This window comes from Haliotis cracherodii, unplaced genomic scaffold (assembly GCF_022045235.1).
Source record: "Haliotis cracherodii isolate W230 unplaced genomic scaffold, xgHalCrac1.p SCAF_36, whole genome shotgun sequence".
NCBI classification, from domain to species: Eukaryota; Metazoa; Mollusca; class Gastropoda; order Lepetellida; family Haliotidae; genus Haliotis; species Haliotis cracherodii.
In genome coordinates, this window is record NW_027266293.1 from 906,180 (window position 1) to 930,665 (window position 24,486).

A 24,486-nucleotide genomic window follows, 5' to 3' on the forward strand; every position below is an offset into this window, starting at 1 on the left:
ACGGCATGTATTTATGACCTCACAACAGAATATGTATCAATGACGACACAACACAATACAAGCTTTGCGGCACTAGTTTCAAACTGGCGACTTTCATTCCAGACTTTGCTTTTTAAGATATGTTGAATCAGTCAAACCGTAGTTTTGTGTTCAGCTTTAGAGGTTGATGTGACAAACAATGTGAATATTTCATTTTTCATTTTCTATTATAATGTGTTTGTATCGTTATCTATTGTGAAGTTGTTCGATTTTCGATCACGAAAGCTGATACAACTTAATTTCTTTTATCCGACATCATCACGATCAATGATGACACATTACACAATGTATCAATGACGACACAACACGATATGTGGGTGAGTGACTATGGTTTTACGCCGCTTTCAGCAATTTTCCAGCAAAATCACGGCGGGGGACACCAGAAATGGGCTTCACACATTGTACCCATGTCGGGAAACGAACCCGGGTCTTCGGCTTGACAAACGAACGCTTTAACCACTAGGCTACCCGACCGCCCCAAACACGATATGTAATTATGACCTCACAACAGAATATGTATCAATGACGACACAACATAATTGGTATTTATTTTGACACAACACGATATGCCTCAATAACGACACAACACAGTCTATATGAGACCACCTCAGATGAATATAGACTATGTGCGACATTCAGTCAGATAAGACAAGCCAGAGACAATGAAGGTAACACTGTCAGCGCTCCTCCTTGTCACCACCTTCATGTCCTCCACATCATCGGGAGCAGTCAGTGTCAGTGTCACCGTGTCCACAACACAAGCAGTGTCATTTATTGATGAACTATTTGTTGGCGTCACACTCGACTCTCATCTCCTGCCGACCCCACAGCACTGGGGAGGACTGGACTTCTCGTAAGTCGGCCAAGGTGATCGTCATGGAGGTCAACAGATATAAAATTTCTGTAGATTCCTTTGACATAAAATTAATCATTTGTATTGTGAACATTCTTTTAGTTGAGTTCTAGATTCTTAATTCATGAACAACATTGAGATGAAACAGACAAGTTCAAATTGGCATTGTAGATTCATATACACATAAGTGACTGTGTGAGTATGGATTTTATACATTTTACCCATGTCGAAAATCGAACCGGGTCTTCGTTGTGACGAGCGAACACTTTAACCACTAGGCTACCCGACCGCCCCTTATACAACATTGGTAATAACTTTGATATCCAGACCGTTTATCACAGAACAAAATATTATAGGTGAATATAGGTTGCCAATTCTCTTGTATGATACGTTGTCAGTTAACCTTTTAGATTTATGGTACTTCAACTTTAGTTTTTTTTCTTGACGCGAAGAAATACATATATTACTTGCTCACCCAGCAATTAAATCTGTGCTTCTATCATGCTATTGTTTACCTTCAGATCTAAGAAAGTCCAGGCACTGGCGAAAGGCTTGTCTCCATGTTATCTGAGGATTGGAGGAACTGCAGGTGATGGCCTGACCTTTGACCCTACCGGTCATGGCACAGCAGATGTCAATCATTCATTTACAGGTGCGTATATCTACTAAAGATACACTCTCCAAAAAAAGAAACGCACAGGTAGATTTTTGGTACATTTCTTCTACCTTATAAAGTCGATATATTTCATTATTGTCGATATCATACATACAAATATGAAACTTTGGAGCTCGATAGTCACATGTTGTCGTTGTAAAGGACATTGAAAACTGTTCGTTGTCATGTCACATAAGGCGTTGGCCATTTGTGGGAGTGTCCGCGGCGTGTTCTGACGTTGACGTATACGTCGATCGAGTTAATCCCAGGGTTAATCCCGATTTGGTTGAGATCTGGAGATTTCGACGGTCAGGGCAAGGCGTTGATGTTGGCATTATGAAGGTATCGCGAAACGAGCTGTGTGCGGTAGAGCGTTCTCCTGTTGAAACTGCTGCCTCTGGTGCTCAATGAATGGAAGAAGGTGAGGTTGAAGAATTTGATTCATGTAGCGATTTTCTGTCAGATTTCCCTGAACCACAGCCAAGTCAGATCTCGTGGTGTAGGATATGGTCCCCCACACCATGACACTACCGCCGCCGAAACTGTCGAATTCACGTACACATGCTCATTTCGACGACGATTAACATGTTGTCTTCCATCTCGCTGGTGAAAAAGAAACTGTGATTCATCGCCAAACCACACTCGTCTCAAGTTTTTCAAATTTCAAAGCTGTAAGGTATGGCACCAATGCAAGTGTCGATGGATCTGTTGCCAAAACAGGGACGATTACTGGCCTTCTGGGTCGGATTCCAGATGGTTCCTTACAGTCTGGTCCGATATCCTCCTCAAACCATGGTTGCGTCCTGCAGTCTCCGTAGCTTTGACATCGTGATGACGTAGGTTGAACAGTAGAATGTAGCGACCATTGCAGGGGTGGTAACTCTTGGTCGGCCGGTTAACAGACAGTCTGCAGACGGAATTAAAGTGTGTGTATCTGTCATAAAGGCGGAAAATGGTGCGGTGGTGGACGTTGAAGTGGCGTGCAACAAAAACGTGCGATTCCCCTCTTTGGATACGTCCTATGGCGATGTTCCGATCGGCAGCGCTGCGTCTCGACATTTTCGTACTTGATAAATGTTGACAATTGAATGACAAATGATTGGCTTATGCTTGTCTTTATATAACCACTACCACGAGTTACCTGCACGTGCATTTTGCTTTACTATTTACCTCCATGACATTTTTCAATAAGTGTGAAAAATATGCCGTTTAAGACACCGCAAATCGATAATGGCTGCGTTTTGACGCACCGTTTGTCGAATATAAGGCAACCAACATTTTCCAATAATATATATCCAATTTATATACAGGATTTTTTGTGTAGTCAGGTTCAATGAACTACATACTACTTGCGCGTTTCTTTTGTTGAAGACTGCATGTATAGTTTGTCATATTGTGGTACTGCACATGTATAACCCTACGTATGCCAAGGGTTTATTATCACTGAAGTAGAATAAGAGGTGGTTCAAATATTAGAGCATCAGATGTGTTTGGGTGCTGTTACTACAGTTGTATCTGCGGGACCTACCTGGTGTGTTTGGGTGCTGTTACTACAGTTGTATCTGCAGGAGCTATCTGATGTGTTTGGGTGCTGTTACTACAGTTGTATCTGCATGAGCTACCCGATGTGTTTGGGTGCTGTTACTACAGTTGTATCTGCAGGATCTACCTGATGTGTTTGGGTGCTGTTACTACAGTTGTATCTGCAGGAGCTACCTGGGATGCTGTAAATACATTTGCCCAGGACGTGAACTGGAAGTTTATATTCGGTCTGAACGCCCTCAAGAGGAAGGAGGGACAGTGGGATCCTACCAACGCAAAAGAACTGCTGCAATACAACAGTGCGAAGGGATACCACCTGGCAGGGTTTGAACTCGGAAACGGTATTTACACAACCATATTTACACAAGACACATATGATTGAATTTCATTATTATATTTCTTCAAAAGACTCAAAATGCAATATACAAGTGTTAACTGGTCAACATGAGTGAGTTAGTGTGTGAGAGAATGAGGTTTTACGCCGCTTTTAGCAATATTCCAACAACATCACGGCGGGGGACACCAGCAATGGGCTTCACACATTGTACCCATGCCGGGAATCGAACTCGGGTCTTCGGCGTGACGAGCGAACGCTTTAACCACTAGGCTACCCGGCCGCCCCCGGATAGCATGAAGTTAGCCTAGACGTTAAATGTGACTCTAGGAACTTATCTTTCCATGAATTTGAGAAATTAAGTTTTGTCCCTAATTGCCTACTTGTGTTCCTCAAATAAGAAATATCTCAAAGATCTTTACAAGTATTCATTGCTCAACAATAATATTTCTAGTAGCATTTATTCAGAAATGTAACTGGTTACAGAACCTGACATATTCCCAAAGAAATATAACATCACTGTCAGCGGCAGCCAGTTAGGTAAGGACTTCTATACCTTCAAGAAGCTGCTCCGATCGACACCAGGGTATGAGGTGACACCAGTTATCGGACCTGACATGGCCTCTATAACTGGGGCAAAATCCCAGTTCTTTGCTGAGTAAGTACTTTGAATTCACAACAGTGTCATTGAATTTACCTAAGAGTCATAGACATACAGTTCATATGAGCCATATCGCATTATACTATTTACAATCTGTGCTCATCATAAGACAAAGGAGTCAATCCCAATATACTTATAATAATATTGAGTGAGTGAGAGTGTGTGGGGGATGGCGAGAAAGAGTATGTGTGTGTTGCTTATTCGACATTACATCAACTCAACACAACCTCTGTTTGAAGATATAACACATCACAGCAACTCAATACAACCTCTGTGTGAAGATATAACACATCACAGCAACTCAATACAACCTCTGTGTGAAGATATAACACATCACAGCAACTCAACACAACCTCTGTGTGAAGATATAACACATCACAGCAACTCAACACAACCTCTGTGTGAAGATATAACACATCACAGCAACTCAACACAACCTCTGTGTGAAGATATAACACATCACAGCAACTCAATACAAGCGCTGTATGAAGATATAACATTACGGCAACTCAACACAATCGCTGTATGAAGACACGACCGATTACATCAACTCAACACAAGCGCTGTATGAAGATATAACATTACGGCAACTCAACACAATCGCTGTATGAAGACACGACCGATTACATCAACTCAACACAACCTCTGTGTGAAGATATAACACATCACAGCAACTCAACACAAGCGCTGTATGAAGATATAACATTACGGCAACTCAACACAACCGCTGTATGAAGACACGACACATTACAGCAACTCAACACAATCGCTGTATGAAGACACGACAGATTACAGCAACTCAACACAACCTCTGTGTGAAGATATAACACATCACAGCAACTCAACACAAGCGCTGTATGAAGATATAACATTACGGCAACTCAACACAATCGCTGTATGAAGACACAACACATTACAGCAACTCACACAGTACTTCCCATTTCACTCTACTTTGTTTCCTCAGTTTCTTCACAGGAGGGGGAGACAAGGCCGTGGACAGGATAACTTTTCACCAGTAGGTTGTTCACTTTGGAATCTATGTATCTATGTATGATTTAATATTATACTCGTAGGCCTTGATATAATTCTATTGAATACACGCTTAGAATACTGAAACATCGCCAATCTCATTCCACAGTTGCTCATCTACACATGAAAATGACTTTCTGATATAAAACCTATTTCATCAATCTTTTACGTCAATCATTACTGAAGGTGTAACATCTATTTATAAGGCATGTCGCGAAGTAACTTTACGTTTTACATGTTTGTGAAATTATTGACAGATAGCAAGATAATGAAACATTGGCATCAAGCCTATCGTTGTTTCTTACAGATACTACACCAATGGCCACACTGCACACCTCTCTGATTTTACCGATACCGCGTTGATGGACCACCTGGTCACTTATATAGAGACGGCGTTAGATGTGACAAGACGTACCAACCCTCTTACCCCGGTCTGGCTGGGAGAAACATCCTCCTGTTATGATGGCGGTGCAAAGGGAATCTCAGACAGATATGCCGCTGGGTTTCTGTGCGTACAACTTTAGCATATACACTTCCTACCTTGGTCAACTGTACTCGCATACTGATAATGAATATTGGTTCATAACAATTCTTTCTTAAGTAATTTTCAAAAATTAAGTCAACCAAGATAACATTTATCTTCAGCTGCAGACGGTGACGAAGCCTAGTGGTGAAAGCGTTCGCTCGCCACATTCGGGCTCGATGACCAACATGGGTCCAATGTATGAAGCCCTGGTGTCCCACGTCGTGATATTGCTGGAATATTGCTAAAAGCGGCGAAAAACCGCAATAAACTGACGCGCACGTTTAGACGCACCATATACACCGCCTGTTGAAAGTGTACACTGTTCAGGTGGCTGGACAAGCTTGGTGTTGCTGCTCGGATGGGATTGAAAGCAGTTCTCAGACAGGATTTCTACGCAGGAAGCTATGGACTGATTGATAATGATACCATTGAGCCATTGCCTGTAAGTATAGACAATACCAGTTATCTTATTTCTATCGTGAATATGCATTTACACGACGTCTCATCTTCTAGACAGTTCAATGCACCTGGTGAGTGAGTGAGTGAGTTGGGTTTAACGCCGCTTTTAACAGTATTCAAGTTATATCACGGCGTGTCAGCTTGATGTGGGAGGAAAGCCCGAAGTGATGCAGGTCTCAGACGTTTACCACTTCGTTGAAACCCATGAGCACAGGTATGGTGCTGACAAACCTAGAAACATAATTGGGGCGAACCGAGATTCGAACCCACAATCATAGGTTTCTGGCGTGCCCGAGGGACACAACTCTGCACAGCGAATCGCGGCGCATTAGACGACTGGGCCACCTGTGCCCCCCAATTCACCTGGTGTCATTACTGATTTTCAGTGATCATACTGCGCACCTCTCTGATTTTTCAAAATGTAAATCTTTATTGTTCATTTTGGGTTTTGGCTCTGTTTGGGAAAACCAGTGTTTAAGTCATCCAGATTTATGTCGCGTCTGAAATGTATTTATGAAGAGGATTGGCATAGGTTTCTTTCTCTTATTCCCTATTCAAGGTATCGTTTAGGACAGAGCTATATCTAAGTTGTGTCCTCGTCAATAAATTGAGAGTGACGCTTGCTCGGTTTAGATGTTTTTCGCATCAGCTATGTGTTGAAACTGGAAGATACGCTAACACCCCATGTGACAGAAGACAATGTTGTGTTTGTAATGCTGGGTATGTGGAGGACGAGTATCAGTTTTTGTTAGTTTGCTCCGGTTATAACAAGTTACGGGTGGATAACTTACCACAGAAATATTTTGAATATCCGACCAAGCAAAAATTTAATATCATTATATCTACATCTAATTGTAAATTAATTAAACGTCTAGTTATCTATATCTATCAAGCGATGTAAGAAATGTAACAATGGGCCGAGGGCCAACACTTACGAAATAAAAATAAACCGAATAGAATGAAAAAAACAATCACTAATTTTCTTTGTCAACAAACACTTATCTTCAGTATCACCCCATTTGGCAAATCTGTTTCTGAGATATCGATGACAGATAAATATTTTCTCAAAATTATAACATGGCCAAAGATGGGTGCCGATGATGGTGCTTAACGGAATTAAAAATAATCACAATGACTGAGATGAAATATTGAGTAGATGTTCAATAATATTAATCAGCATGTGTCATCTCAGTCATTGTGATTACGTTTCTCATCTTCCAAGACACACATTTATGAAAATGTCATAAGCTAAATACCTTAAGAAATATATGCAAGTGGGCGTTTAACATAGGAAAGTGTAGATGCAGTGAATTCTATCTTTGCTAATTTATTACATCTATATTGATGACAAATAATGGTGAGTTAGTTTCATTCAATCTAATTAATGGCTCTAATTGCAGGACTACTGGTTAACCGTCCTGTATAAGAGACTCGTGGGAGGCGCCGTGTTTTCAGTAGAGGCGACCGTGGACAACAGCACCATCAGGGCCTACGCCCACTGCACAAAGACATCCATGTAACTTGACAACCAAAATCACAACTGCAGCCAAATATCGTGATGCATCAGGCTACAAATTAATACGAGTATTCATAACAAAAACTATCGAATGAGATGGATTCAACGGGGATTCAACGTTGAGGTCAAGATTTTTGCACTTGTATGTATAATACCGGTTGTACAGTGCTTGTAATCTAAGACAGCCATGATCAATTCAGACACAGTGTAATCCATTCAGTCCTTGTTTTAGCCCCTTAATGCCGAGCGCCAGGCAGGGTAACAACAAGTGCCATCTTTTGACTTCTGTTATGACGCGGTCGGGGAACGGATGGAGGCGCCAACATTGTTGATGACCATTTGTCCTCATCCTCCTTTATTTGTACTTCACGTGGTAAAATAGTTCTCCTTCCGTCCGCAATCTTGAATACAACATAATTGTTACTGAAAAGTTTAGTAAAATGTGATGGGTTAAGATATCAGGTAAAGTCTTTTTTTGCAAACTGAATTAGTCCGCTCATACTTAGTGTTGTGTTTTAGTTCCTATGGCTACATGCCCGGCGGTGTGACGATGTACTTCCTGCTGACCACAGACAACAACACCTCCATAACGTTCCCACAGTTTCCCGATCAACCTGTAGACGTGTTCTGGTTGACGCCAGTCGATGGACTCACTAGCAAGTAAGATCCCAACCAACTTTTAGACGTCTTCTGGTTCACACCAGTCGATGGACTCACTAGCAAGTAAGACCCCAACCAACTTTTAGACGTCTTCTGGTTCACACCAGTCGATGGACGCACTAGCAAGTAAGATCCCAACCAACTTTTAGACGTCTTCTGGTACACACCAGTCGATGGACGCACTAGCAAGTAAGATCCCAACCAACTTTTAGACGTCTTCTGGTTCACACCAGTCGATGGACTCACTAGCAAGTAAGATCCGGACCAACTTTTAGACGTCTTCTGGTTCACACCAGTCGATGGACTCACTAGCAAGTAAGATCCCAACCAACTTTTAGACGTCTTCTGGTTCACACCAGTCGATGAACGCACTAGCAAGTAAGATCCCAACCAACTTTTAGACGTCTTCTGGTTCACACCAGTCGATGGACTCACTAGCAAGTAAGATCCCAACCAACTTTTAGACGTCTTCTGGTTCACACCAGTCGATGGACTCACTAGCAAGTAAGATCCCAACCAACTTTTAGACGTCTTCTGGTTCACACCAGTCGATGGACTCACTAGCAAGTAAGATCCCAACCAACTTTTAGACGTCTTCTGGTTCACACCAGTCGATGAACGCACTAGCAAGTAAGATCCCAACCCACTTTTAGACGTCTTCTGGTTCACACCAGTCGATGGACTCACTAGCAAGTAAGATCCCAACCAACTTTTAGACGTCTTCTGGTTCACACCAGTCGATGGACTCACTAGCAAGTAAGATCCCAACCAACTTTTAGACGTCTTCTGGTTCACACCAGTCGATGGACTCACTAGCAAGTAAGATCCCAACCAACTTTTAGACGTCTTCTGGTTCACACCAGTCGATGGACTCACTAGCAAGTAAGATCCCAACCAACTTTTAGACGTCTTCTGGTTCACACCAGTCGATTGACTCACTAGCAAGTAAGATCCCAACCAACTTTTAGACGTCTTCTGGTTCACACCAGTCGATGGACGCACTAGCAAGTAAGATGCCAACCAACTTTTAGACGTCTTCTGGTTCACACCAGTCCATGGACATACCAGACAGTAGGTCCCACACCCAATCGTCAGAGGGTTCACTCCAGTCAATGGATTCATCAGGCATTATAAAAAAATAGCCGGTAGGTAATTTAAGGTACCGACGTTTACTACAATATCTAAAAAACTATCGGACCTACGCCAGTCAAAGTTGGTATGAGATTATTAAACAATCATACATAACTGGATATTACATTTAAAGACAATCGGTGCATGAATAAAAAATCTGTCTATTTACCTATCACTATGTTTCATCAACAACCAGACCTGTTCGTCACGGGTGGAACGAGCAATCATTGTAACAGCCATATGCATAATGCTACCCCTGCGTCACAAGGCCATATGACACAGTTGAACCAATCAACTCAACTCGAAAGGTTGCGGGGGAATCACGCACGCACGAATACGGTGTTAGCGCTGGGCGTCTCAACGTGAGTGATTCCCGTGCAACCTTTCGAGTTGAGTAGGTCCAATAGTTTTTCAGACATTGTAGTAAACGTCGGTACCTTAAATTACCTTCGAGACTATAAGTTTCCCAACCAACTTTTAGACGTCCTCTGGTTCACACTAATCGGTGGAATCACTAGCACGGAAGTTCCCCGACAATCCTATAAACGTCTACTGATTCATACCAATCAGTAGATTCACTAGTAAGTAATTTCCCAACCAACATTTAGACTTTTAGACGAATTTGTTGCAGGTGGAAAGTGTAGGTATGCAGTTTCTTCTCTAATGGCCACAGAAAACCATTCCTGAGGTTAACATATATGGGTTGCTTACCATAACAGTACGTGTATTTTTACATGCAACTATGTCACAGGAATGTCACTCACTATAATCGGTCATAAAGTAACATGCGACGCTTACGTGTACGTTATCTGTTTTACCATGTTAGGAAGGTGGCCTTGAACAACAAGCAGCTTGACCTTGTCAATAATTCGCTGCCGGAGCTGAAACCTTACAGGACAGAAGAAAACACCATCACCTTCCCCGGGAAGTCATTCGGGTTCCTCGTCTTCCCTGAGGCTAATGTATCCGCCTGCAGTAGCCAGTAACGACTTTCAGAGAATGAGAGAACAAACCTGTATTGTCTGCGCTTGCTATGGAAATAAATCTGAATATTCTTGATTCATTTATCTGTTTCTGTAATGGTAGTTCGACCGAATCATTGCATAGATCTTGCAAATATTGTAATTGTAATTGGTTGTGTGTTTGTGCGTGTGTGCGTGTGTGTGTGTGTGTGTGTGTGTGCGTGCGTGCGTGCGTGCATGCGTGCGTGCGTGCGTGACAATGTCTACGATTATTGTTTCATTGGGTGACAAAAAAATAGACTGTCGGGAAAACCATAGTATACACTTGAATAATGGATTTGACCAAAAACATAAAAATTACAAACGTGTTTTTGTCGAAATGGGTATGGTTCTGACAAACCTACACTTTTTAGGTTGTGAGAATATATTTCATTGTAAAACTTGTTTCCAATCGACCGAAATCTGCATGACAGTTAACGAACCGGTTTTCGATTTCGGAGCGCGATTTTGATTGGACTATGCATAGACACGTTAGTCCAGTCAAAATATAACTCCATAATACAAGCCTAGCTCGGCAAGGGTGGAAACTGGACTTTTAAAGTCAGTTAACTCTCTTGCCTCGGGAAGATGGTTAGTTAGATGGTGACAACAGGCGAACAACATGTTTGCCATGAACGGATATCCATAGCGTTGCTGACTTGCACGCCATTTGTGAAAGAGTGAGTGAGTGAGTGAGTTGGGTGTAACGCCGCTTTTAACATTATTCCAGTTATATCGCGGCGTGTCAGCTTAATGTGGGAGGAAAGCCCCAAGTGATGCAGGTCTCAGACGTTTACCACTTCCGTGAAACCCACGAGCACGGGTGTGACGCCGACAAACCTAGAAACATAATCAGGGCGAACCAGGATTCGAACCCTCAATTATAGTGAGTGAGTGAGGTTTTACGCCGCTTTTAGCAATATTCCAGCAATATCACGGCGGGGGACACCACAATTGGGCTTCACACATTGTACCCGTGTCGGGAATCGAACCCGGGTCTTCGGCGTGGAGATAACATATATTTATTTCCATTCATCGATTTGCAACACATTAATTTCCTAGCTTTACCCATGTTTGGCCAATGTCAAATGAAACCTATTAATTGTGACGGGCAATTTACCACACAGAAATCGGGAACAATGGAGTGTGACGGAATAAACACAAAATCATAATATTACTGAACTTCAAAACAGGTAATAAGTGAAGAATAGGAAAACTGATTTTTGTGAATTATTAGCAGATAAGATAATACAATTCGTAATATCAGCTGGCAGTCTGGTAATCCAGAAGTATAGGAACACGGCCTCTGACCTCGTCGTGCGGTTCTGTCTTATCTCGTGTTCCAGCCAAACAATGGCTGCAGTAGTCATGTTACTACTGGCGACGCTCAGTCTCTACGCCTTGTCTGCTGTCTGTGAAACGACGTCTGTGTCTGTTGAAATCCACACCGATTCGATCCTTCATACAATAGACGACAGGTTTGTTGGGGTCACATTTGATGCTATCCTGATTCGGAATGGATTCCAACAAACTGGTGTTGATTTCAGGTAAGATAATTACGACTACAAGCAGTGGCGCCTTGATATCACTGAACTACTTTTCAAATCGGAGTTAAACCACACTGATTCAGAGGACATTATTGTTATTTTGTGATAAACGTTACGTGCGTACACGTATATGTTACCGTTGTTGCCGGATTGGGATGGATAGTGTCAGTGTGACATGCTTTCAGGCATTGTTGATATTGATGACCTGATGTGTTTCTACTACAGATTCCATTTTGACATTCAGGTCGCCACAGTTAAAGACCCTTGCCCGAGCGTTTTCTCCCTGCATACTCCGCATTGGGGGCACGGATGCAGATGGCGTAACGTTTAATCCAAGTCTGCAGGCACCAAATGCATCTAACAGTGTACTCACAGGTGACCAGTGCACGTAATTAACTCAATAACTAAAGACCTATTTTGTGCTCACACTGCTACCAACCCTTTGTCAATATTAGCCGTCCAGTAAGCATATGCAACATCCTTCTATATACTGCTAAAAAATACCATTTGGATAACTATATAAAGGGATATACTGATAGCGGTTCGTTCCCAACAAAATCGGCTTGGCGAGGTCTTGTAATCAGACGTCTATCAGAGAATGAACAGTACATCTGGAGAGAGAGACTAGCACAGCGACCGGATCTTTCACGATACCATAAAATTCATAAACGGTTACAAATGCATGTTCTTTATAATGTAATGTATCTCTATCCAAATCTAAGACAACCCCTGCAACTTTGTATTAAAATCGGATCAAGAGCAAAAGAATGTAACCATTGCAATAGACATTGCTATGACTATGATTGTCATATTATTTTGCACTGTGAAATGTTTATGCCTGACAGAAATCATTTTTTTCTCGTGCCTGATTGATAAACTGGATGTAGATGTATACGTGAAAATAGATATGCTTGACTATGATGATATGTTTTCATTCTTTCTCGGTGCAGATGTCCATGAGTTGACTAACGAACTTGATTACGATACTTGGCAAAGCATCATAATGACTTTCTGCCACTTCATATGGAGTTAAAAGAAACACCTTATGTATATCTACTAGACACTTTACTGCTCTCAAAATGTACATCGTAAATTATTTATTCATAGCAGTGTACAACATAATTTCATTGTATATAGTCAAGTAATTTCATTGATGTATTAATAATGTATTTGCCAATGTAAAATCTTCGGATTCAACTCTGGAGGAAATAAATTCATTCATTCATTCGTTCGTTCGTTCATTCATTCATTCATTCATTCATTCATTCATTCATTCATTCATTCATTCGTTCGTTCGTTCGTTCGTTCGTTCGTTCGTTCGTTCGTTCGTTCGTTCATTCATTCATTCATTCATTCATTCATACTCAATTCAAAGAAGAAATACGGACAAACATCCTCGAATACTCAGTATTCCGCCATTATATAGCTAACCTGCATGTTTGGTTGTTAGGTAATACACATGCATGTATGTAATGTGTTATTAATGCACATTTCAGGCCATGTTTGGGACGAAATAAACAATTTCACCAAAGATGTAGGCTGGGATCTCATCTTTGGTCTTAGTGTGCTGCAGCGGAAAGATGGACACTGGGACCCGAGCAATGCAGACCAACTGCTCGACTACACCAGCCAGAAAGGATATGACATCTACGGCTTTGAACTGGGCAATGGTATCACAATACTTTACACATAATATTTAACAAACTGAATTTGGTAATAAGCTATTGTAAGATATTGATATCTCCCATCCCACATAGCATCTTGATTCATGACTGTTTTATAGAACTTCTTTGAGTGTGCCATTTAGAAGTTGGAATGGTAACTAAGACAAAATTGTTATTGATGTTTTATAGAAATATAAAATATAAAAATTCAAGATGTGGCCAATAAGAGTAGTATGATTTAAATACCATATCAAGCAAAAAGATTGCATTATATTGCAAGGTGAGGTGCGAGGATGTGAATAAGAAATATCTATCAATCTGGTCATGAAACATGGTTACATATATTACGCGTAATGTACATACTGATACATACCTTGTTTGCCGGTGAGCCCAAAAATCTCGTGGGTCCAAAAGTCCAAAAACTTGTATGATACATTGATGTAATAATTTCCGTTTACTGTAAGCATGTCCATGGGTGTTCTTGTTCTACAGAACCTATCAACCTTCCTGATCATTACAATACAAGCATTTCTGGCGCCCAACTGGGAAGAGACTTCCTCACCTTTCACGACAATCTACGAAAGCGTCCCTACTTTAAGGATACGTTGATACTCGGACCTGACATATTCCACATTGAAAAAGGGATTTCATTCATGAGGGAGTATGATTGTCGTTACCATCAACAAAACATTCCTAGTACCTCAGGTAGGCGTGGGGGCACGGGTGGCCTTGTCGTCTAAGGCGCCGTGATTCGCTGCGCAGGGTTGCGTCCCTTGGGCACGCTAGAAACCTATGATTGTGGGTTCGAATCGCGGTTCGCCCCAATTATGTTTCTAGGTTTGTCAGCACCATACCCGTGCTCGTGGGTTTCACCGAAGTGGTAAACGTCTGTGACCTGCTTTCACTTCGGGCTTTCCTCCCACATTAAGCTGACACGCCGCGATATAACTGGAATACTGTTAAAAGCGGCGTTAAACACAACTCACTCACTCACTCACTCAGGTAGACGTTGGTGCTCTACCGTATATTTTTCTTTTGACAACACAAGTCCGTCTGTGGGTCCACAACGTTTATTCGTGATCTTAATATGTCTATATAACTACATAGTAGTACGGCCAGGCAGGATCTCTGAGGCGTAAGAGGGCCAACCTGCCTAGCTGCTGTCCGAGGGTCAAGTCCCGACTCACAGAAAGCGTACTATCCTCACCCCTCACTGTCAGACTACCATGTATCGTGTTGTGTTACACATATGGTCAGCCTGCAGTATCCCGCACCTCATCCACAAAGTTGATTATATAGCTTCAGTGGCCAACCGGCCATTCTCTTGCATTAATTACTAACTGCCTATTATACTAGCTTAAACGTAATTTATGTTATCAATAACAAACGAAGCAGATGGTGGTGTATACTTGACATTCAGTGTATCATTTTATGTACGTGTTTAAATGAATAAATAACTTGCAGAGTAATCAAAGACACATACAATGTTCCTATTCAGTATTCATGTTACATTCTGGGTCACGGGTGGCCCAATCGTCTAAGGCGCCGCGATTCGCTGTGCAGAGTTGCGTCCCTTGGGTACGCCAGAAACCTGTGATTGTGGGTTCGAATCCCGGTTCGACCCGATAATGTTTCTAGATTTGTCAGCACCATACCTCGTGGTCGTGGGTTTCACCGAGGTGGTAAACGTCTGAGACCTGCATCAATTGGGGCTTTCCTCCCACATTAAGCTGACACGCTGCGATATAAATGGAATACTGTTAAAAGCGTCGTTAAACCCAACACACTCACTCACTCACTCACGTTACATTCCCCAGCTTCCTGACATCTGGAGGAGCCCGATCTGTGGATGCCATTACATTCCATCAGTGAGTGCCAGTCGTGTACTGCAATATTTTCATCGAATATACTATACATGTATATAGATGCTAGAGCCATTCGAACGAGTCCTCATGTAAACGTATATTTCATTTGCAAAGCCATAACGTTCAATATTAATCAATCCCATGAACAGAGGAAAGCAACTTAATCTCATTGTCTCAAACATGCATATCTATTGAAGATCAATTTTGCTTTATTTGGTCACTGGGAGTAACGAATGACCCCAGCGTTCAAACGCACAACAGTAAGCCGTGCCAGGGTCCGCGGAAAGTGGGTTCGAAGCTCTGATTCGCCGCAATCAATTGTCAACACAATGTGCCTGTTTGTGATTTATGACATGAGTCGCATAGTATTTCAGTGCATATGAATCTGAAAAACTTCAAAATGGTAAAAGGGGACACAGGTAGCCCAGTCCGCAGAGGCGTTTAGAATTATATAAAATCCACCTCTCTAACTCGGAACTGAACTTTCTGATCACAGCTACTTTGGTAATGGCACGGAAGGCAGACTTGCTGACTTCACAGACCCTGTGTTTATGGATAGGCTGAAGGTGACCCTAGACACTGTACGTAACGCTACATCAGACGCTCCTGCTGGGACGCCACTTTGGCTTGGAGAGACGGGGTCCTTCTTTGATCATGGTGTGATGAATATGACTAATACATATGTGGATGGATTTCTGTGAGTGTTCATTTTTAGATAATGTTAGTTTCAGATTAAACCTAAGCATATGCCATACGTATGACAGCGAGTATTGGTCAAAACAGATTACAAGCAGAACTGAAAGAAATGACTTCACAAGCCTTCACGTTTCAAGTGTACTGAGTTGACAATTCATCAGCATATTAAGTTGTGACCATCAGATGAACTTGTTATGGGCAAATATTCCATAAATGTACAATTACAGATTTTCAGTTATTCATGTAATGCCATGTTTAAATACCTTATTATTCACAATATGCTTAATATGAATAATATAATAGTAAGAATAATAACATTGTGTTTCTAAAGTACGTCAGTATATGTCAGAATATACACTGTAACTGGATTCATCAACAACCTCAAATGTTTAGATGGATGGACAAACTGGGTCTGTCAGCCCAGGCTGGCATCAAGAAAGTTATTCGTCAAGATTTCTCTGGTCCTGGTTGGGCGTTTCATAACTTGATCGAACCTTACATCAACTATCCGGAGACGGTAAACTACCTCAACACCAATCTTATGTGTGTGTGTGTGTGTGTGTGTGAGAGAGAGAGAGAGAGAGAGAGAGAGAGAATGTGTGTGTGAAAGAGAGAGAGAGTGTGTGTGTGTGAGAGAGAGAGAGTGTGTGTGTGAGAGAGAGAGTGTGTGTGTGTGAGAGAGAGAGAGACAGAGCGTGTGTGTGTGTGAGAGAGAGTGTGTATGTGTGTGTGAGAGAGAGAGTGTGTGTGTGAGAGAGTGTGTGTGTATGAGAGTGAGAGAGTGTGTGTGTGTGAGAGAGAGAGAGTCTGTGTGTGAGAGAGAGACAGAGCGTGTGTGAGAGAGAGAGAGTGTGTGTGAGAGAGAGAGTGTGTGTGTGTGAGAGAGAGTATGTGCGTAAGTGAGAGTGTGTGTGTGAGTGAGTGAGAGAGAGTGTGTGTGTGAGAGAGAGAGTGTGTGTGTGAGAGAGAGAGACAGAGCGTGTGTGTGTGTGTGAGAGAGAGAGTGTGTGTGTATGCGAGAGAGTATGTGCGTAAGTGAGAGTGTGTGTGTGAGTGAGTGAGAGAGAGTGTGTGTGAGAGTTTGTGTGTAGGTGAGTGAGAGAGAGTGTGTGTGTGAGAGAGAGAGAGAGAGTGTGAGTGTGTGAGAGAGAGACAGAGCGTGTGTGTGAGAGAGAGAGTGTGTGTGTGGGTGAGAGAGAGTGTGTTTGTATGAGAGAGAGTATGTGCGTGTGTGAGAGTGTGTGTGTGAGTGAGTGAGAGAGAGTGTGTGTGCGTGTGTGAGAGTATGTGTGAGTGAGTGAGAGAGAGAGAGTGTGTGTGTGTGAGAGTGTGAGAGTGTGTGTGTCAGATCGAGTTAATGTTTAACGTCACATCGGCATTATTTCAGTCAAATCCTGACGAACAGCAACTTTAAATGCAGTTTCGTTCGAAAAGCGAATAGTGGTGGTCATATTTGCTATTGAGAATGTCTGGTATCTCTGAACCAACCCCAACATCTGCTTTACTCTGCTCACTACTGTGTACTGTGAAATTACGACCGCATGTTCCTTGAGACGTCATGTGCACGTCATCTGTTGTGAGGCGCTGATAAAATGCATGTAATATCGCCTATCATCTTCGTATGAAGTACGTCACCATCGAGTAACTATTCCTTGTCCATCAAACATGGGTGTATACTTCCATTTGCCCGGCAGTTTAACATCCACTTTGTTTCACCTATGAGTGATGGGAATTGTTAACTGTATTCTCAATTGTATGCTTGAAGTCGGCTGTTGCATTAAATGTCCTTATACTATAAATCAAATCTGTTTCTCTCCTAGGACTACTGGCTTATTCTCATTTACAAGCAACTGGTTGGCAATATCGTATTTGACACAAAGGGCTCACACAACATCAGAATATATGCCCATTGCACAAAGAACAACAAGTAATGTTCCTCACATATATAGAAACCCTATTCGACGTAATAGGCGCCCAGGCTGCTCTCAAAATAAGAAATAGGGGGCTCTTATTAGAATATTACTTTGGTGGAAAAAACAGAGGTTCGTGGTTTATGCTGACAGTCTGAACTGTTTATATACGACAGATACATTTTGCCAGAACATAAATGACCATAATTAAGGGTGCATATAACACACGAGTGCGTATTATACACGAATAAATAAGTCTTGTGTACCTTGATAAATCGGAAGGGGGGCTAATTGGGATTGTTCACTAGCCAATATATTAGCAAATATCGCCGTGGGCGCTTATTAGAGCGGGGCGTTTATTACGTCGAATGCGGTATTTCGAATATTATATTGTGATATAATTGTCGAAAATTTCTGAGTATCCACATTAACAAAACCCCTTTATAATACCATGATAAAATAATTAAAATGTTTAAAGCACATATTTCAATCTTCCTTCAGTAAATATGGCTATCCATCTGGAAGTGTCACGGTCTATGCAATGAATCTGGACACCAAAGCAGCGTCCGTCACCTTTCCAAAATCCTTAAACAGTCGCATGGAGTTGTTTTGGCTGTCCGCAGTCGGTGACGACCCCCGAGCAAAGTAAGTGGTACAAACACAATTTTATTAAAGTCGATAGAACAGACTTCAATTTCCAAATGGCATAATACGCATTCGCTCACTGTGGAATGATCCTGAATTGAATTCTGCAATTCTAGCGACTACTATCCTCGCGAAAAAGTCATGGGAGCATCAATACAGTATCAAATCAATGCAGTCAAGTCACATTTTCCCATATACATCCTCTCATATTATTGATTGTAAATTTATTGCATCTAGGAATATGTTTTGTAAAATGTTTTTACATTTACCTTCCTGTTCCTATACAGGAATGTACTTCTGAACCGTGTACAGTCTCTATATATGGTGAACAACAAGATCCCTGCATTCCGTCCTCGATCCAAGACAGGAGGACCACTCCTCCTGCCCCCGCGGACATACGGCTTTGTTGTCTTCCCTGATGCTGATGTCGCTGTCTGTCACTGATGAGTCACCGTAAATAAAACATCTCTTGCATGACACACCAGTCTTTCTCGTCTCGTGACTGGACACCCTTCCTGATGAAAGGGTAAATCGAAAAGAGCGTCACCTCATAGATACAGACCCGTGAAGATCCGGGGTAGAATAGGTCTTCAGCAACCCATGCTTGCCGTGAAAGGCGATTATGTCTTGTCGTAAGGGGCGACTAACGGGATCGGGTTGTCAGGCTCGCTGACTTGGTTGATGCATGTCATCGATCCTAATTGGATCGATGCTCATGGTATTAATCACTGGATTGTCTGGTCCAGACACGAGTATATACAGACTGCCGTCATATAGCTGGAATATTGCTGTGTGCGGCGTTAAACAACAAACCAGCCTCAGGTGTCACCTCATAGATACTGCTCAATGTGAGTTTTCACCACCTGTATGAATACTATCATGTTGTGATAGCTACACACTGATATTATGGCATATGTTTCCGAGAAGCCAGTTAGAGATGTTGACAGGGATGAGATAAACTGTTAATGAGCTGCAGTTAAGAACCTTCATGAAAAGGACACGTTCCCAAAGTAAATACGCGAAAATATGATACCATGCCTCTGTATGACTGCCTATCATGTTCAACTGTTATGAAATGGGCTACTGAATTTAGGCGAGGCAGAAGAAGCACAGAAGTTGACTCTCCGTCTGGTCATCCTAAAGATGCCACGTTTGAGTGGTTGTTAGATATAACTCAGCAACTGTGCTGTACGTTTGGACGAAAGGAATAGTTTACCTCTCAATATTAAAAAAGAAAATACACATCTTCAGAATGTTCTATCCAATAGTTGGGCAGGGAGTTAATTATCCAATGTCGCCATGAGGGTAGGTCATTTTTAATTTCCATGATGGGTGTCTAGATAATTATCTAAGACTTTGTTCTTTGTGAAAATACCATCACGTAACATGTCACTTGCTACAGATCAAAATTTATTGTTTCCCATGTGATCATTTTAACATTTTGAGGGTTTAGGATGCGACTTATCATTTGGTATTAAAAACATACCACCAAGAAATTGATATAACTAATTTTCGCTGTCATTTTCACTTCACTCATTTTGCGATGTCTCTTTTTGAACAACCTTGTATTTTGTTATCTATACTGATACACAAGCACTGATTATTCCATCTATGATTTATCAAATATGTATTTATATATTTTGGAGACTACACCAGCTGTATTTCTTTCTTTATCGATATTGATGCTGGATACTAAAAATGTATATACATAAACGAACTAGATTTGCTGATTAGTTTGCTGCACTTTCTTCTACCAGTGGGCGTATGACAAACCATCTTTTGTACCTGGTTACTCATAACCAGACGAAATTGAAAGGAAGTGATAGAGCATAGAAATATGCAACAATAACAAGCCCGCATATTGTACTTTTTAAGATATGTGCAAATTATGATTGTGTAAGTGATCATTACCTCACAGCTTTGTCGGATCATTAATATGCAGGTAGATGAATGGGTACATGCAAACGTTTCGTAATGTTTTGAAAGGCTTTTTAAAAGTTGGAGAAGAGAAACATTTATAAGCGACAAAATCCTTTCCATAATCATAAGAAAGAGTCAACTATAGACATATTCCGACTACTCTAACTTGGGTTTTCTTCAAATGAAGCTTTCATAAAGAATGTAAAACACCAATGTTCATTTGTTTTTGTGGAACAATATTCAAACATTTCAGTGCTTTTCAGTCCAGTATTAATATCAATCTGCAAATGGTGTCATACCACCACCTTGCCACTGAAAATAAGTAAAGTACAATTAAAGAGTGTATCCAGAGATCAAAATGGATTCATACATTGTTCGCTGATGTTTCACCTTGTCAGACGGCGTCAAGATTTGACTTTAACGAGATTTTTGTGTTATCAACTTCATCATTTTATCAACTTCATCATTTTGTAATTGTCTAAATCTGAAAGCATTCGTAAACATTTGACTAAATGTAAGGTCAGTCTGACATGGCAAGAGAATTTAGGGTTAGAACTATGTTTGTTGTAACGAGGACAGACACTCTGTCAAACACGTAGCAAAACAAAGGAGAACACAGCTAATGACACAATAACAGGACAACGTGTGTTGTGTAACTTGGCTGACCCTGTATTTTACGACAGAGTATATCTCACATTCCCATATTTCCTCACACACTGAATAATAGAAGCGACAAAATCCTTTCCATATTCATTAGAAATCTCTGTTGAAAGCCTTGTCGATTGTACGATTCCGACTATTCATGATCATGTGTTTATGAATCACTTTCAAATAGTGATGATACCAGGTGTTCGAGAAAAGGTGAGTGTATCCTGAAACCGTCACAAACACATACAACGGCAAGACAATTGTTCACCAGAAAACACACAGGAACTTATGGTACAAGTCACTATAAGGACTTGCATCAGTCATTATTTTTGTCACTGATGCGTCAAATTTGGACATGTCCCCTACATGTCTACCATACAACGTTTTGAAAGCATTTCTGAGGCTTTGGAGTATGTAACCGGATCAAACAACTTCTGAGCTCTCTTACACATTGGAAGAAAGAGGATGCTCGATTGTATCTCAAAAGTTTTGAAATGTAAACACCAAAGGGTGGAGCTGCTGAAACACTGCTCGACTTGAAGGGAAAGTTGACTATTGGACATTGTAAGTCGATCCCTCTTGTCATAGAGTCTTGTGGAGGGTGTTTGGTCACTCTGAATCTATGCATGGATGTAAATATGAAACAGATGAAGCGGTCTCACTGGCCGAATGTATTTCTAGTTCAGGTGAATAAATCAGTGGAAGGAATTGGCTATTTTTATGGCTATTGAACGATATCAGATCATTGATATACCAGAAGCTTAAGTAATACCTCTTGGCCAAATTACATTACAAAAATCTATACCACTAATGCGTCAAACTTGGAAATGTCCTCTACATGTCTACCATAACGTTTTGGGAAGCTTTACTGGGCCTTGACTATGCTGAAACCCTGACCACACAACTTAGAGCAAGAATAGTATGAAGCTCTTTCAAATCGTCATTGAAGAGCATGCTCAATTGTACCTCAAACGTTGTGAAATGTGGACACTAAAGGTTGGAGTTGCAATTCTGTTTCCTCTTTTTCAAGTTGTTCATTCTTCCAATGGTAACATCACGCATTACTTGTTCTGTAACAAGTCATAACTAGCATAACTAACTGACATGACCTACAATGTAACTCGTCTTGTCGCACTACAAACCTCCTTGCCCTTTTAGATGTAATTAAAACACGTGAACTTTAATGACAGTTGGATAGACGTAATCATATTGCTAACACTCCAATAGTTTGAGTATGGGTACTAAATCACCTCCCATAGTTAAACAAGAGCAGTTACCCTCCCATAGTATAGCATAGTATAGTGAATGTCACTTGAAGATTAGTTTGAGGCATCAACTTGATCGAACTTTGTTTTAAGTAGGAGAAAGTCCGCAATCTCGCGATTATTTTCGCACGTGAAGCTTGTTCGAGGACATTCTCCTATACCTAATGACTGACTAAAAATGTTTCAGAATACGTAAGAATGTATTTCAGAGACGGGCCTGAGGAAGTGATCACCGCTGGCACCTTGTTTTCTTTTTTAATGACAACCTCTATCGAAAACAGTTCATTTAAATATTTCTGGGTATTTGATAATTTAGTATGATTTAACCACAGCAGTTTATAAACCATTCGGAGGTTCATTCAGCTACATGATCAAAAAAGGTTTTGCTTCATGTGCCTGTGATTTTGTTTGATAAACGTGTTGTACGTATAAATATCGTAGTGGAAAATTAAGAGCAAGTAATTTAAACATATTTGAAACTGTCTTGTTCTTTTTCTGAAAGTATTGAATATTCCGGGCACTACTAAATAGATTATATAACGAAATAGTACTTGTAGTATTTGTAGTCCCCCTAAAATGTTCTTCGCATGCGCCTGTAGCTTGCCCTTATCTTATTCAAACATTCTATCGTTCAGTCATGTACTTTCATTCAGTCAACCATCCTATGCAATTGAAACAGAGGTTTCACATAGCCCCTACTGAAAATAGCCAATGCTTTTTGTTTAAACCGATATTGTTCACATGACAAATTTAACTTCCTTGTGTAATACTGCCTATATCACGATCTTACTATTAACAACAGCAAGAATGGGCGGAAACCTTCCTACCACTGAGCTTTGTCGAGATACGTACCGATTCATGCAGATAGTTATGTATGTGTACTGAATGGAGGTGTGTTATTTGTATCACATGCCTCCTGACTTCCAATCACAGGCACATATACTTAGTTTTACATCAAATATGTTCTTTCTGTATTATCATTTGTTATTTGTTTCAAAATCTGATTCAAAACAACTAAATAAGGTTCATATCATGACAAGGAATACTGAGCAGATGCAATGGCTGCGGTGACCCAGTGATTAAAAGCCCTGCAACTCCTTGTGCACAGTTTCTTGTCAGAATCCCATCTTTTCAATATGTGACCCCTTGGGAATTACGGTGTTCCTTTATAAGCTATATAACATGGGCACATATGTATACACTGAAATCTATGTACACATCTAACTCTGGCATATAAAGCTGAATAACATAGGCACATAATGTAATACCTGTCTCTGACACATTCACCTGTAAAACATAGATACAAGTGTACACACAGGCACAAAATGTAAAACCTATCTGTGAGACACACAGCTGTATAACATAGGTACAAGTGTACACACAGACACAAAATGTAAAACCTTCCTCTGAAACACACAGCTGTATAACATAGATACAAGTTTACACATAGACACAAAAAGTAAAACCTATCTGTGAGATACACAGCTGTATAACATAGATACAAGTGTACACACAGACACATAATGTAAAATATATCTCTAATACACACAACTGTATAACATAGATACAATTATACACACAGACACATGATGTAAAACCTAATCTCTGATGCACACAACCGTATAACATAGATACAAGTTTACACACAAGCACATATTGTAAAATCTATCTCTAATACACACAACTGTATAACATAGATACAAGTGTACACATAGACACATAATGTAAAACATATCTGTGAGATACACAGCTGTATAACAAAGATCCAAGTGTTCACACAGACACAAAATGTCAAACCTATATCTGATACACACAGCTGTATAGCACAGATACAAGTGTACACACAGACACATAATGTAAAACCTACCTCTGATACATTCACCTGTATAACATAGATACAAGTGTACACACAGACAATTC

The 24,486-nt window shown here is 40.9% G+C and overlaps 2 protein-coding genes across 2 annotated transcripts; both read left to right on the forward strand.

The window, feature by feature from the left end:
• Window positions 1–678: 678 nt before the first annotated feature.
• LOC139477839 (heparanase-like) lies at window positions 679–10,468 on the forward strand. The gene is made up of 10 exons (XM_071260257.1): window positions 679–892; window positions 1,414–1,544; window positions 3,257–3,430; window positions 3,910–4,081; window positions 5,049–5,099; window positions 5,421–5,621; window positions 5,967–6,081; window positions 7,499–7,614; window positions 8,134–8,274; window positions 10,232–10,468. The coding sequence occupies exons 1-10, from the start codon at window positions 702–704 to the stop codon at window positions 10,389–10,391; spliced, it is 1,452 nt and encodes a 483-aa protein (XP_071116358.1). The 5' UTR covers window positions 679–701; the 3' UTR covers window positions 10,392–10,468.
• A 1,289-nt stretch (window positions 10,469–11,757) lies between these two features.
• LOC139477841 (heparanase-like) lies at window positions 11,758–19,202 on the forward strand. The gene is made up of 10 exons (XM_071260269.1): window positions 11,758–11,953; window positions 12,198–12,328; window positions 13,450–13,623; window positions 14,110–14,278; window positions 15,435–15,485; window positions 15,979–16,179; window positions 16,572–16,695; window positions 17,999–18,105; window positions 18,590–18,733; window positions 19,021–19,202. Exons 1-10 carry the CDS (start codon window positions 11,760–11,762, stop codon window positions 19,175–19,177), a joined length of 1,452 nt encoding a protein of 483 aa, XP_071116370.1. The 5' UTR covers window positions 11,758–11,759; the 3' UTR covers window positions 19,178–19,202.
• The last annotated feature ends 5,284 nt before the right edge of the window (window positions 19,203–24,486 follow it).